At 47.6% G+C, this 14557-nt stretch overlaps 2 protein-coding genes across 3 annotated transcripts in view; one reads left to right on the top strand and one right to left on the bottom strand.

The window, feature by feature from the left end:
* Positions 1-327: 327 nt before the first annotated feature.
* PCBD1 (pterin-4 alpha-carbinolamine dehydratase 1) lies at positions 328-5696 on the top strand. Its single transcript, XM_074924281.1, has 4 exons — positions 328-435; positions 3980-4111; positions 4453-4533; positions 5070-5696. The coding sequence occupies exons 1-4, from the start codon at positions 433-435 to the stop codon at positions 5166-5168; spliced, it is 315 nt and encodes a 104-aa protein (XP_074780382.1). The 5' UTR covers positions 328-432; the 3' UTR covers positions 5169-5696.
* Positions 5697-6535: 839 nt separating this feature from the next.
* Positions 6536-14557, bottom strand: part of SGPL1 (sphingosine-1-phosphate lyase 1) — a 32077-nt gene continuing 24055 nt past the window's right edge. Inside the window, exons 8-14 of one of the 2 annotated variants that reach the window (XM_074924280.1) lie at positions 13922-14027; positions 13342-13440; positions 12108-12257; positions 11611-11849; positions 10830-10976; positions 9689-9809; positions 6536-9590 (exon numbers count right to left, since the gene is read on the bottom strand). In XM_074924280.1, the coding sequence (XP_074780381.1) occupies positions 9450-9590; positions 9689-9809; positions 10830-10976; positions 11611-11849; positions 12108-12257; positions 13342-13440; positions 13922-14027 (1003 nt within the window). In that variant the 3' untranslated portion in view covers positions 6536-9449. The remainder of the gene's footprint in view (positions 9591-9688; positions 9810-10829; positions 10977-11610; positions 11850-12107; positions 12258-13341; positions 13441-13921; positions 14028-14557) is intronic. The other variant, XM_074924279.1, reaches the window with a different exon arrangement.

Below are 14557 nucleotides of genomic sequence, written 5' to 3'. Positions count from 1 at the left end.
GGGCTGGGAGGCACAACGTATATGCTCAGCCAGGACGACCGTCACATTCACCGCATGTGTTGCCAGCAGCATCCAGCAGTACTGGCTCTAACTGCCCCTCTCCATCCCATTCTGCCTTTTCCCCGTGCAACAGCTTCCAAAAGTGACCCTACACGAGAGGGGCGGGTGGTTCAGGGGTGGACACATCACCGCTTCGGCGTGCAGGGGTTCAGCGTCCCGCTTTACATCCCCCGAGCCCCCCAGGGCCCCGCGGGTGGGTGGCCGCTGCCGGGCAGCGCTGGGAAAGGCACGGGCATCAGCTCGCCGTGGGTGGACCCGGCTCCCTCGCCACGCCTCCCATCGCCCCGGACAAGCCACGGCTCCGCCGGGCTACGGTAGAACGTGAAGCACCCAGCCTGGACGGGGGACGGAGGCCACGGAGACCCACGGGCGATGGTAAGTCGCTGCTGGGCAATCCAGCTGTTGCTTTGCAGGCGGTGGCAAAGGACAGGGCAGGAAGGTTTCAGCGGCAGCTCCGGCCTCTGTGAAGAGGCAGGAGGAGAGGGAGAAAGGAGCAGAGAGCTCTGTGCTGTGGTTAATAAGTAACGCAGGGAGCTCGGCCGCTGCTGCTGAATTACCAAAGGCAGGGCTCGCCAGGCTCGGCTCCTCTGCGAGGGGGAGGGAAAGGGCCCGTCAGCAGGGCTGCGCTGCCAGCGTGAGCCCCACGGCGAGCATGACCCCCATGCGTGCTCTGTCTACACGGCCGGCAACTCACCCTGGCCGCCTGGAAGTCACCTTTCTCACCGCAGCAGAGGGGACAGGAGCAAAGACCGTGGGCCTTGTGGCATACTGCATTCCAGCCCTGCCTGCAGGTCCTGCTCACGCCAGGGCTGTCCCCTTTACCTTCTCCTAGGTGACAAGTCACCCCTTAAAAGTGAAGATGTTAGTTTGAGTCGAGAGGGTTATTTCACCTCCAGAAAGCCCAAAGCTCTCCCAGTTTCCCATGCTGGTTCCTTTCCCTCAATTGCACAATACATCTACTTGGTTTCCTGCTGGGAAAAAAAAAAAAAAATAGAAAAAAACCCCAATGCCTTGGTAGTTGAGAGCCAGCAAAAGAAAACAAAACAATTAAATTTCCCTAATGAGAAGAGTGTGCTTTAAAGGAGTAAGTGCACATGAAAGCATTAACGTTCCATACTAAGAAAAACAGCAGGCTGGCCGATGTGCCGGGGTGGTGGAGGAGGGAAGGGGAAGGGAGTGGGGTGGAGGGAGCTCGGGGCAGAGGGTTTGCTATCACGACACAGCCGGAGAAGCTTGGCTTCCCTGCGTTCCGCTGGCCAAACCTCAGCCTGGCCATGCCTCCCACTGTTGCTGGGATCTCAAGAGGTGAGCTGGGCCTGGAAAAAGCCCCGGGGCCCATCCTCCCATGTAGTTGTGATGCGGACAAGGGCTCAGAGAACAATTAAGCCGCGTCCCTCCCAAGCAGCCTGGTTCTCGCTCTGCCCGGGGGAGGCCGGCTTGGAACCCAGCCCCCTGCATCCATACCCCCTGCTCCAGGCAAGCAGCAGCTCCGGCTTTACACAGCCTTTCCTCTCCAGCTGTGTGAAGAGATACACGAGCAGGGAGTTTCAAGCCCTGGTCCCAAAACCTGGCGCAGCCGCCACCCCGTTGCCACCAGAGCCCCCCCCAAGGACAGCCCCCACGGGTGCCCCCCTGGCTGCGGCCCCATGCAGAGCAGCCTCCGTCCCCACGTTATCCAGTTGCTAAGCTACCCGCACCCGGCTTATCACGCCATCGGCTCGGAAGGGCAACGGCTGAGGGTTTATTGCACCGAGCTGTGTTTACTCACTACCTTCCCTCCAAAGGCAGAGCTCGGAAAAGGGCCGCGGGTGACGTTAGCCGGGGGGGGGCAGAGCCGGGACTGGCAGGAGGCCATCCAAAACGCTGCACAGACTGAAGGGCAGCACAGGTGGTTTGCACGCTAGCAGCGAGGCCAGAGCACGCACGGGCGAGGAAGGCTTTCCCCAAACGTTGGGCAAGAGGGAAAGCGTGCAGCTGCGATGCCAAGGGACAGGAACCATCCCATCCCCAGCCACCCCTGACCTAAGGTTCAGCATGCACCCTGGCACCCTCCATTTCATTAAGTGCTCTGCAGCTGACAGCTTGCTCTAAGCATAAGGGTGACAGCTATGCAGACTGGTAGCACCCACACAGCCTGATATCTTAGCAAACCCAGGAACATGGGAGTAGGGCATAATCTTTCCAGTCTTCCTCAAGACACGTAAAACTAAAGAAGAATCCACAAAACCATCAGTTTTCTGGCTGCCTCTTTGCCTTTTCCTATAGTTTACCTACTCACAGGCTGTACAAAACCAATCTGACTTAGTTGCTCAGCTGTTTAAGATGCTAATTGTGAGCACTGATGCCCAAGCGAAACATCTCAAGGGGCTGCTGACCAAACACCCACAAAACAGTGGGCCGTATTTGTTGGGACTCATGACTAGCTTGCCACACTTTGTTATACAGCACATAAAGGAAAACAAATTCTGAAGAGAGAGGTTGGTCTTTATCACTGAGAAACAACAATCCTCACCAACTCTTAATTGCCAAAACATAACTTTTAGATAGAGCAATACCCCTCTGCACTCACTCCTGTCTTCCCCACCGAGCCAGAAGGTACAGTGGCTCAGGTAGCCTCCATCCCCAAGAACTTCATTTTAGTTTTGCCTTTGCCTGGATTCACTCCCCAAAGACAAGAACTGTTCCCCCCCACACCTTAGAAAACAACAGCAGCTCTGCCCAAGAGGGGAAGACAATACTAAATCACAATCCCTCCCTTTGTCCTTTGTTACTCACCGACAGAAACAGCCTCTTAAACTCCATTGTAACATTAAGTGTGATTGAAAAAGAGCTGAACTCCAATTTAGTGTGACTCATCTCTCTGATTCACACCACTTCTTCCTCCTCTAAAGCAGGCTTCCAGTGCAGATGACCTGCAAATAAAGCGCTCCCGCTTTGGGAAGGTACTTCATGAACCTCAAAAGCAAGTAGTTCTCAGTTCTAGAAGCCATCACAGAGCTTCAGGGTTTGGTTTGGGGTTTTTTTTCCCAGAAAATTATACGTAATGTATTTGGGAGCTTCACCTCACACAATCATCATTTCTTAGTACTTCAGGTCATAATGAATACATACTGGTGAAGTGGTAGGTGTTGCTGGTCAGAGCACAAAAGTGACAAGCTGGACTTCACTTGACCTAGGTACATGCAGGATGTACCCAGGGCAGGGGAGCAGAGAACAGCATTGATATCATCAGCAGTCCCCAGTTTGGGTCTGCAGACACACTCTTAACACACCTTGAGTATTGTGTCCAGTTCTGGGCACCTCAATACGAGAGAGATCTTGAGGGGCTGGAGCAAGTGCAGAGGAGGGCAACGAGGCTGGGGAAGGGCCTGGAGAATAAATCCTGTGAGGAGCCAGGGCAGGAGCTGGGAGTGTTCAGTGTGAGGAGGAGGAGGCTGAGGGGAGACCTCATCCCTCTCTGCAGCTCCCTGAAAGGACATTGCAGAGAGCTTGGTGCTGGGAATTAGTGACAGGAGGGAACTGCTTTAAACTGCAACAGGAGCAGTTTAGACTGGACGTGAGGAAAAAACGTTTCCCAGAAAGAGTGGTCAGAGAGTAGAATAGGCTGCCCAGGGAGGGGGTGGAGTCCCCATCCCTGGGGGTGTTTAAGGGTTGTTTGGATGAGATGTTGGGGGATGTGGTGGAGAACTTTGTAGAGTCAGGTTATGGTTGGACTCGATGATCCCAAGGATCTTCTCCAACCTGAATGATTCCAATTCTGTGTGATTCTAACCCTCCCACCCAGTCTGCAGCTGCCTCCACAGATCCATTACTCCATGACCCGTAAGATGCCTCACTGCTTCGAACATCTGCTTCATCCTACCTCTGCCACACTGATCTGATCTGCTCCCCTCTTTCCCTCTCCTTTCTGTGGTGTCAGGCAGGAAAAGCCCACAGACTGAGCACAGAGGAGAGGGAGCAGCTGCTGCCAAACCTGAGAGCCGTGGGGTGGAACGAGGTGGAAGGCAGAGACGCCATCTTCAAAGAGTTCCACTTCAAGGACTTCAACCGGGTACGAGCGCCAGTGCTACCAAGTTTTACAAAACAGGAGAGCTGGTTTGCAGAGCAGGGGGTCCCATCTGCAAGGCTTAGCCAAAGAAACCCCTCTGTGTTTCTCCTGAAATGTAATGGCTGAGCAAGATAACCTGTCCAAGACACCGAAGTGTCTGGGAAAAGCTCCCCAAAAGAGGAAAACTCATAGAAAACTAACAAAGATACAGAACATCCCAGGCCTTGCATTTGGTTGGGTTGCCTAGACATTTGCAGTGTAAAATTAATAGCAACAGGGTGAAAAACAATATATCACAAACTAAGTGGTTCAGAACTCACTTTTCTTCTCACTCCACTGGGCAGGCCTTTGGCTTCATGACCAGAGTGGCTCTACAAGCAGAAAAATTGGATCACCACCCTGAATGGTTCAATGTGTACAATAAGGTAAGAAACAGGGATGGTGAGGGCAAACTGAGCTCTTCAGGGAGGCGATGCCTTTTTTGAGTCATAAAACAGCAGCAGAAAGTCCCGTTCAGATCAGCAGGGTCTCCTCCCTCAGCATATTGCAGACAGCCTGCAGCTATAGCTTACAGATCCTTTCCTCCCCCTTTTTTTATCTGTCCAGCTGAGCAGTAGCTGCCTATAGGCCAGCACCAGGGTTGCTTTTTAAAATCGGTATCAGAATTAGGAGCAGAGCAAAAAGCTTCTGGAGAAGGAATTAGAAAGTGAGCACAGCTGGCTGCTTTGGCCAAGGCAGGGGTAGCAGGGACAGCTCGTGGCCAGGATGAGCTGTAGGAAAGAGATAACCAGGCAAAGTGCCAGACCACCTCTCCCACCTGGGGAAATTTTGCTACCAAGTCTGGAGAAAGTCATACTGCTACCTGTCTCATCACATGCAAACTGTCTGCAGCACTGGAGGAAAATATTCCTGCTCTTTCTGCCAGCAACACTTGATTGGTCTGTCTGTCTGTCTGGTTTAGGTTCACATCACCTTGAGCACCCACGAGTGTGGAGGCTTATCGGAGCGAGACATCAACTTGGCCAGCTTCATCGAGCAGGTTGCAGCTTCTCTCTCCTGACTAGAGACACACACACGAAGCCAAAAATCAACTCTGCCGCTGCCACAACCCATGTCTCACCTGGACGGCTGCACCTAGAGCCTTCTTCCACTTCCAAGCTCATTCCTGGATCCAGACTGCCTAACGCCATGCCAAGCTCCCTGCCACAGCTCAGATGGATGGTGGCACTTCTTGGGCACCATGCATATATCCATCTCTGATCTTGCCGCTTCCGTTCTTAAACCCTTCGTTAGCTGTGTCTCTGGGGCCTTCAGCAGACCTGCCCTTTCACCAGGAGTCATGTTACACAACTGCACCAGTAAATCTTTCCAGGGCCTGACCCCATCCAGCCACTGCATTATTGCTTCTTACCTGCAGGAATATGCTTTCTATCAGAAACATGGTACATCAACCCTTTGGTTTCTCTGTAACATACTAGCAAGCGCAATGTGCAATTTGGTTATTACTGTAACCTCTCTCTAGCAGTATTATAAGCAGGCATGTGATCTCACCCCTATTGTAACTAGTCTTTGGTAGGATACCAACTGAAAATGTTTACAATAAACATCTTGGTTAACCTGATGTCAGTTTGGAAGGCGGCCTCACAGTCAAAATTATACCTGCAGGTTTTCCCAAGGCAGGTACTGGCCTGACTGCTCTCAAGAAGGTGCTTCTGCCACAGAAAAGCTTCTTGCTGAAGCAGAGTGACACATGCCTTCGCAGGTCTGCACCTAAAAGTGAACAGGGTCTGAAAGAGAATGAGATTATCAAAGCCAGATCTGATCAGATAAAAAACTGCTTGCGCTAAAATCAGAAGTGTACCATAGCCAAGGCACAAACACCGGGTAGGCACAACCAAAAGGCACAAAAGCAGCACAGCAACAGGCCAGAAGCTCCTTACAGTGGAATACCTCCCAAAAGAGGTTGCAGGTGGATTTGGTGGTGTAAAATCTTAACTCCAGTAACGCAACAATCTCGGCATTCAGGAAGGCTACAGTCAAACTGCTGCATTTTTGGTACAATTTGCTGTGGAACCCACAGTAGCAAAACAGTCTGGGAGAAACACTACAAACACCCAGTTCAGGTCCTTTTTTTTTTTTTAAGCCTTTAAAGTTCTATAAAGTATTAAAAGAAAATCCATAGCTCTTAAATGACAATTTTCAGCATCCTTGAACACTGCATGCAAGACATTGCCACAGACATCACCTTTATCTTGACAGAATAAAAGAGCAGCCCTCAGGCAGAGTTAGTGAGGTTCATAAAACCATCCCCCCCTGCCACAGACTAGACTGCACATGAGCAGAGACCAGGAGCAATAGGTCCCCATTCATTCAAATGAACACTGAAACAGAAAAATAAGAGTTCAATGAGCCTAGATAGCTAAATGCACCACTTTTAATACAAACTAGGCCCATTTTCACCATCTCTTCAGCTATTTCAGCCTACAGTTTTACAGTGGCAAATTAGAGCAATACAGAATACTGCCATCAGAGAAACTCGTCCCATTTGTTCATTAAAAAGTCAATGTGAATTTATTGGGCAAGGTATTACTGTGTTGTATGCAACCCTTCCACTCCTCCCTCCCCCAGGTCATCAGAAAAGTGCAGATGAAATCCATGGCATGAAGACACACATCTCTTCTTGGTCCATCCCACTGGATATTCTTCAGTCTAGTACCTACGAGCACGCAGATCCCTTGGGAGTGCTTTGTACAAGCAACAGATTTAGCGTCTTGCTCAGAAAACCCAACAGTCAGAAATCTTGCAGGAATTAATAGTTGCAAAAATCCCTCCAGGTCTAAAGTACCATCCAGTTCCAGATCATAATCCAGTCCATAAAATTATTCTTGTCTTTTAAATAATTATACAGCCTGTTAATCACATCATTTTTCTAAGACCATTTGGCATGATAAAGGAGATGCAGATGACGTTAGATGACAAGGATGAAGACTACACACCAGTAAATTACAGCGGTCTGACCAGATTACATTTACAGTATAGAACAAATACACATAAAAAAAGTAAACCCACAAATACTACTAGTAAGTGAAGCCCAGAATGGAATACAATGACTTACAAATAACAACTTCAAATACATCCAAAAATGTGAAATGGAGCACTGATCTGTTAGATCCATCTACTTCCTCAGAGGAGAATGCAACCAGGGAAGAGGAGGGAGTTTTTCTCTCCTTAAACCCATCCCAATCCATCCCCCCCCCTTTTCTTTTAAAGCAGAAACAAAAAGAGTACCTCCCTTTTTTGCATTTTGTTTAAAATCCCGGTTCAAAAGAGAACCATCACAGTAGCCAGACACTTAAGACTGTCTCCAAAGTACAGCAAACTCAAGAGAGGCAGCAATGGTCACATTGGCAAGACGTTCTCAGAATAAATAGGTCCAACATAAATGCTGATTGCCAGAGCTGGTAACACCATCAAGAGACTATCAGAGACAGGCAGAAAGTCATCAGTTTAAGGGCAGATGGTCAAAATACTTTTGTCTCCTAGCACTGAAAATAAACCTGTTAAAAAGCAAGAATCCTCCCCACAATCACTAGGCCCAAGGATGCACTGGTTTGTGCAGTGGCTAGTAAGTAACCTTCTCATTTGGTTTAAATATTGTGCAAGTTGTGTGCTTCAGCGGTGTTAAGCCAGTGATGGTCAGCTTTAGGCTTAGAAGCCCGCTAGAGCAGAGACAGATGCCTTCAGGCACCCTTTACAAGACACTGCAAATGTGGCACGATGTCTTCTCCCGAGTGCTGAACTCTGCCTGGGAAGCCCTCGGGAGCATGCAAAAAGCTGAGAGGAAACACATGGGAGAGCCCTGCAGGAGTGACTCCACCACTATTTAATAACTCAAGACATTCTAGCTTGTCCTTAAGGCCAAACTGCCTCACAAGCTGCACTGGGAAAACTCTCACCATTAAAACCAGCAGAGAATAGGAAGGATGAGCCATATGCCCAAGGCTTGAATACCTCCAGCTTGCTGCATCCTATCGCCTACCTCTCAGAACTATACCAGCATCTTTGTAATACTGTGAAGGGACTTGGCTCAATATTCTACCTTCCAGGCAAGTGTACTTTCTCTGAGGCCAGTCTGCCTTTGAGGTTTATTTTTTCAGTATAGTACCATAAGGAAACAACTGCAGCAAAGGTTGCGGTCAACAGCTGAACCCTCAAATCCTCCCTGGCATCCCACAAAAAAAAAAGCCAGAGAAGCATCAAGGCACAATGGTGAATGCCCTTTTGAGAATGTGCCTTAAAAGAATCAGTGCAAAGAGCAGAGATTACTACTGTTACAAAAGTCACCTTTTTATACTAAAAGATCATGGTAAAAAAAGGTCAGCTTTGGCGCCATCTGTTTGCACATGAAGTCCCTAGTCATGCCACGCGCCAGGGCCCGACCGACTCTGCTACAGCATTGTGAGTGAGATAGTGCAAAACCTTCAAGTTATAAACAGTGAAATCACTGTTTTGCACTTCCCTCCAGAATTGTGCAAGGTATGACAAAAGCACTCTAGGTGGTAAATGCATGTCTTTTAGAAGAGGCAGGGAAGCAAAACAGTTAGTACGTACCAAGGATTTTCAGTACCATCCAGTTCCTCTCTCTACACCACCTGCTTGGTTTCTATTTCTGCTGTTATTCAAACCAAGAGATTCCAGAAAAGGATTTTGTGTTGTTTTTTTGTTTTTTTTTTTTTTTTCCCCCTCAGCAGATATTGATTGCAGTCTCACTGAGATCTCCAGAGGGGATTTCAAAGAGAGTACATGACCATCTTTCCTTTGCCAATTTATCGGCTCTGCATTACAGAGATATAAGGCTCCCAGCACAGTCTGTTAAATGCAGTAGCTTGGAGGAATACTCAAAAGAAAACAAAATTTTCAATTTATTTTCTACCTTCAACTTCTGGGAAGATTGAAGCTTTGGAACACAACATAAGAACTCAAATCTAACACTTGGCTGGACACCATCTGAATACCAGGTCTGAGGAGAAGAAACAGCAAGGAATGAAGTGACACGCAGAATACCTGAGGAATCTGAAGTTGTGGAATGGACATTCAATTCACCATCAACAGTCATGATGAAAATAGGCAGGGGGAAGGGAAGAAAAGCCCTAAAACTGAAGTTGGGCATGAAAATAACGTGGATTTTAGAACAGACTAAGACGGGGAAGGAAGTTTTCAAGATCAAGCTGCCATCAGACCTGCAGTTTTAGGAACAAAGGCTTACTGCAATCTCTTCCCCTAGGAAACCTTTAGAACCACCCCAGTGCCAGCTGGCGAGGCACCGATTGTTGTGCTACAGTCAGTGGTGGCCAGGAGAGCCGTTCATGTGCTTTTCACTGCAAGGAACATCCGTGCTGTAGAGGCCATCCAAGTACGCCTGAGAAATCTCCGCTACCAAGCTCCTGTCTGGGACGGACTGGGCCATTCCATAGATGGCTCCCTAAGCAGAGAAGAGGAGGTCATTACACAGGGTCGTTAATGCCGTCAGAGAAACACACGCACCCCAAACGTACCCTCACTATACACTGGCCTCCTTACCATGCCTGTGGTCTTGGCGCTGAGGTCCTTCATGATCTCCTCAATGCTGTCTTTGACATCTTTCAGGAACTGCTCAGCAACGCCAGACTTTGTGTGCAACTGCGTAATGCAGAGATGAATGCTGGGCAGGCAGAGGAGAGGGGAGAGATTATCTCAGGTATGTACAGCTCCACATTTTCTGAGCAACCAACAGCAATTTAGTTCCTTCCTGGCCAGTGACCGTCTATCTCCTTAAAATAACATTTTAGCAGTATAATATGAGAGAACAATCCAGTTCTTTCCAATTAAAAGTAACCCCTGCAAAATACTTGCTAGAACCAAGCTGCAAGAGTTCAGCTCTTGTTTTCCAAAACGGCAACTCCTCCTTCCTTCCTGACTTCACCATACAAAGGCCCTAAATTTTCTCCCCTCATTCTAGGTATACCTCTGGTGAGAAAACTGCAGCTGCCTGCAAGCACAGTGATCTTTGTCATCATTTCCCTCCCCTTCCTCTCCAGCCTGGAACCCACAGTGTGGAAGTTAGCACCACCAGAAGGAAGAGGGGCTACTCGCACCTCTGAGCTATCATTTCAGACTCTCTAGACTTCACTTCATGCTAACCACCAGTCCAAAATTTTTTCAGTGCAGTTACATGTGAGAGCATTTTCCCCTTTTACACACAGAAAAACAACAACTACCCACTTAAGGAAACTCTGACAAACATTTAATTTCACACCAGGATGGAAAGATCACTGAAAATGATCAGCCCTTCACCATTCTTTCAACTGCTTTCATCTTCAGTGGGCAGCGGGAAGATACTAAAAATAAATAAATAAATCTACAAACCCTCAGTTAACTAACATGAGATAAAGCCCTGGCTATTTATATTTTTCTGCTTGCATTAGACAGAGGTAAATAGAAAGGGAGCCTCAGATATGTCCTCTGCCAGGCTCATTAAAATTACTGTTGCCTTATCCTCACTGCAGTAACTGCTGTGTATCAGCAATTACAAAAGTAATTCCTTCTCTGAGGAGGAAAAGTCTACATACAATTTATCAGATATGAACACCACTCAGCAAATCACGACAGCTACATGGCCTGAATGTGACCATCTTGCATACCCTGGCTATGCACATCGCTCCACTGGTCTCCAGAAACTCACCTTGATGGGAACTGTAGGACATTTAAGTTCCATCCTTTTGCAGCTAAGAAATTAGATAATCGATAAATGTCGAAAGTGTTTGAACCGATGGAGAGAACAGACACCTCAGGTTTCCCAAAAATGAAGATGCTGTCAATTTTTCTCAACCTTGAAAAGACAAAGGAGAAAAGAAGTGACTGACCAGGGTTACAGGGGCCAGACATTCTGTCCATCCATCTGGAGCCTTAAAGGAAAAGCTACAGAAGGGAACAGATGACAGCACATTCCTAACAAAAAATCATGCAACCAGCCCAAGCCATTGGGACTTGCAAGAGGACTTGGGTCATTACAGGACCTTAAAGTCAAGTAAACTCAGGAAGAAATGGAAAAGAGGGAAGATAGAGAAGCAAGGGAAGACAGAGAAAATCAGCTTATCAGCTCACACAGCAACACAAGCACCCCAACAAGAGAGAGTATAACCCTTCTTTTGTCATCTTGAGTAAGTCCTTCCAGATCCTCCCCCAGCCATAGATGATGCAGAAGAAACTCTCAAAGCAAAGTCAGCTAAATAAAAATGCCTGCACCCCTCCCCTCTGTGCCTCTCACCTATCTGGCACAGGGCAGCACCTGGGCATAAACAAAGCAGCTTCTCCCATAACTGCCCAGCAGACCCCTACCCAGCAGGTAACATGCTATAGCTCCTCCAGGAAAAAACAGAAGTTGCAAGAGAAGCAAGAGCAGTTTGGGAGGAGTCCGGAACAGGGTTAAAGAGTACAGTCAAAATGCTAAGGCACGCACGTACTCCGATTCGAGGAAACGAGCCGTTTTAATGATCCTCTTCGTAGCCTCAACGTAGCCCGATTCTCCTACGTGCATCAGAGTTGCCCAGCATGCAGCTATGATTCCGCCAGGCCGGGAGCCCGCCATGGAGGGGGAGGCGTATATACCCCCTTGCCAGTCGGGTGCTATAAAGAACTGGTAGCTCCTGTACTTCTTGTCGCTGTACAGCACCACTGAGGAACCCTTGGGAGCATAGCCATACTGCAAGGGGCACAGAAAGCATTAAAAAGCAGCAAGAGGGCACAGGACCACACTCAAGCACTCACTGCATGCAGTCACCAAGATCCCATTTGCCCATACTTCGGTGCATTGCACAAAGCATCCAAATAGAGCAGCCCCTACCCCCACGCTTCAGCACTCCTCCAGTTAGCAGAGCAGAAATGGTCGAAGGCAGGGATGGCATCCGGAATCACTCCCCAAAAGTGAAAGCACGGGAAGACCTTTCGCCCCCCTTCTTACCTTGTGGGTATCAGCAGAAATGCTGGTCACACCTTTTACGCGGAAGTCAAACGGATGCTTTAGAGGGAACCCTGCCTTGTCCATGAAAGCAATAAGAAAACCACCCAGGCAGGCATCGACGTGGAAGGGGATTTTGTACCTCACCGCAAGCTGCATGAGAACAAGAGATTCTGGTGAGTTACACACAACCAGGCAAGAAAATTGTCATTGGGGCACCCAAACTCCAGTCACCAAAAGGTATTCTGCACTTCACAATTAAATGTTTCCTGGACCCTTTTGGAGCATCATGTGCTTTCAAGCCGTCGAGAATAGGAGATATCTGGAAGGACTGGCTGCTTGTGGGATGCCTTCTCTACCTTCCACATGTGAAGATTGCTAGTGAGAGGGAAAACAACCGCATTTTGGCAGTTTGCTATATTTGCCAAAGAGATGTGACAACATGGTCCAAAAGGAGTATCTGCAACAAAGTGTAAAGGCGGGATCCAAATGAAAAGAAAGTCAGGAGGCACTTACTTTGTCTGTAACAAACCAGGAACTGGAGCACTGAGAGGAAAATTGAGAGGCGTGTTTGAAAAATAAGATCCCAGCCCTTTAACTCCTATTCCCTCCAACCATTCCTCAGGCTTCTGCACCAAGCTTGCTATAATCAGTAGGTCCTAAATCAAAGCCTTTTTACCAGGTGAATTATTTTACTGTTATTTCCTTTCAGATATCAAAGAATGCGCCCTTCCGGTTGGTCTCACAGTGGGTGCAGCAGAGCTCTAAGTCACATACATGATACACACCTTCAGTTATAGAAGTTTACGACACAGACCTGAGAGTTCAGAGACAAAGCATGAGCAAAAGACTTGCTGCTTTGCCTTGCTATGATGCACTACGTGCACTAGCTCAAGTTTGAAATCCAGTCTCATGCAAACAGCTCTATGACAATGCCCAGAGATAACTTCTGGTATTTAAAGCCCACCTTCTCACAGCAGTTACAGGGTACAACAACAAAAAAAAAAAAAAAAAAAAAAAAAAAAAGAGACCTATGTTCCTTCTCACTTCCCAATTATGTCCTACACACCCTGTTGTTGATTAACACCTGATTTTAGGACAGTAATACCCTCCCAACCAGTCTGCTCCCCCCACCAGGTGCACCAGTTGGCATCCTGGAGCCCTTCTGCTCTTCTCATACAGAAGGACATGCTGTTTTTATTGCTACAGCACCCATAAGTCCCAGAGGCACCCCTACCTCTGCCACCTCTTCAATCGGATCCATAATTCCATGGGGGAACTGGGGAGCGGAACAGACCAGCATGGCTGTGTTCTTCGAGATAGATCTCCTCATTGCCTGAAGATTTAAAGAGAGAAGATGCTCACATTCCATTTACCAAGTGCCATCCTACCAAAAAAGATAAAAAGTGAAAACATGCAGTGTCTGGTCTTAAAATCCACCACATAAAAGCCTACAGAAAGCAAAGCTACGAGCCACAAGCATCAGCAGACACCAACTGAGTCATTTAACTCATGCACTTGAAAATACTAGAACACTTTTCTTCACCCTCATCTGAAATCTGGGGCTATTTCTGAAACACACAAATTATTTGATTCTAAATTAGTCACACAGGACAAATGAATGGTTTATATCCAGTTATTTCAAAAAAACCTTATCTCCAATTGCAGGCATTTACTCCTGCCGTTTTTCCTTATTCCCAGGAAGCACTCATCTCTCTCTGTCCACTGACTTGCTACCTGGATAGATAGATTTCCTGCTATTTGCTGTACAATGCCACTTTTCCACAGAAAGAGTGCTGTGCTGCCTGAAGAGATACCTGAACGTCCACTTCCATAGCCTCGGTCAATGGTATGTGAATCAACTTCAGTCCAAAGTAGTGTGCTGCCTTATCAAACGCTGCGTGAGCACTCACCGGGACCAACCTAGAAAAGGAACAGATTGTCTGTGTCAACCCAGGCAGCACCTAAGCCTTACCATGAAGAGGAGGGGAAGGAGCAAAAAAATTCAACCTGTAGATATTTCTCTGCGACAGACAGGTCACAAACAGGCCAACTGCATGTTTCAACTAGCCAAAAATCATACAGACAGAAAAAAAAGAAGGAAGTTGGAGAAAATATAATCTGGGACAGAATAGAGGCCACATGCTGTTCTGAAGTGATGGACACTTCATCCTGAACAACCCAAGATTAAAATAATTCTATCTGCATGGTCTTCTGTGAACCAGGAACTAGAATTTCCAAGAAAGCTAATTTCTTGTCATATCAAACAATATTGTTCCCTTTCCAACCAGCCACCTTCCCTGTGAGGGGTGTATGAGACAACACAAAAGGGAAGGAGCAGCATAAATGCACCAAATGAACTTAACATTTGCTGTCTCCCATCTCTAATGGCAGTGGCTGAAATAGCCTTAATTAACCTTGTTCTCTGAGGCACCATATCTTTATCAGGGCTT

The sequence above is a fragment of the Athene noctua genome, chromosome 21 (assembly GCF_965140245.1).
Source record: "Athene noctua chromosome 21, bAthNoc1.hap1.1, whole genome shotgun sequence".
Classification (NCBI taxonomy): domain Eukaryota; kingdom Metazoa; phylum Chordata; class Aves; order Strigiformes; family Strigidae; genus Athene; species Athene noctua.
Note: the sequence above shows the minus strand (reverse complement) of the source record. Positions and strands in the feature narration are given on the sequence as shown.

What these genes read in the sequence shown, in the direction of transcription:
- PCBD1 (XM_074924281.1), top strand. An exon ending in ACTTCAAGGACTTCAACCGG is followed by an intron (nt 4,112 to 4,452) that starts GTACGAGCGCCA and finishes TCCACTGGGCAG; the next exon opens with GCCTTTGGCTTCATGACCAG. An exon ending in GGTTCAATGTGTACAATAAG is followed by an intron (nt 4,534 to 5,069) that starts GTAAGAAACAGG and finishes TGTCTGGTTTAG; the next exon opens with GTTCACATCACCTTGAGCAC.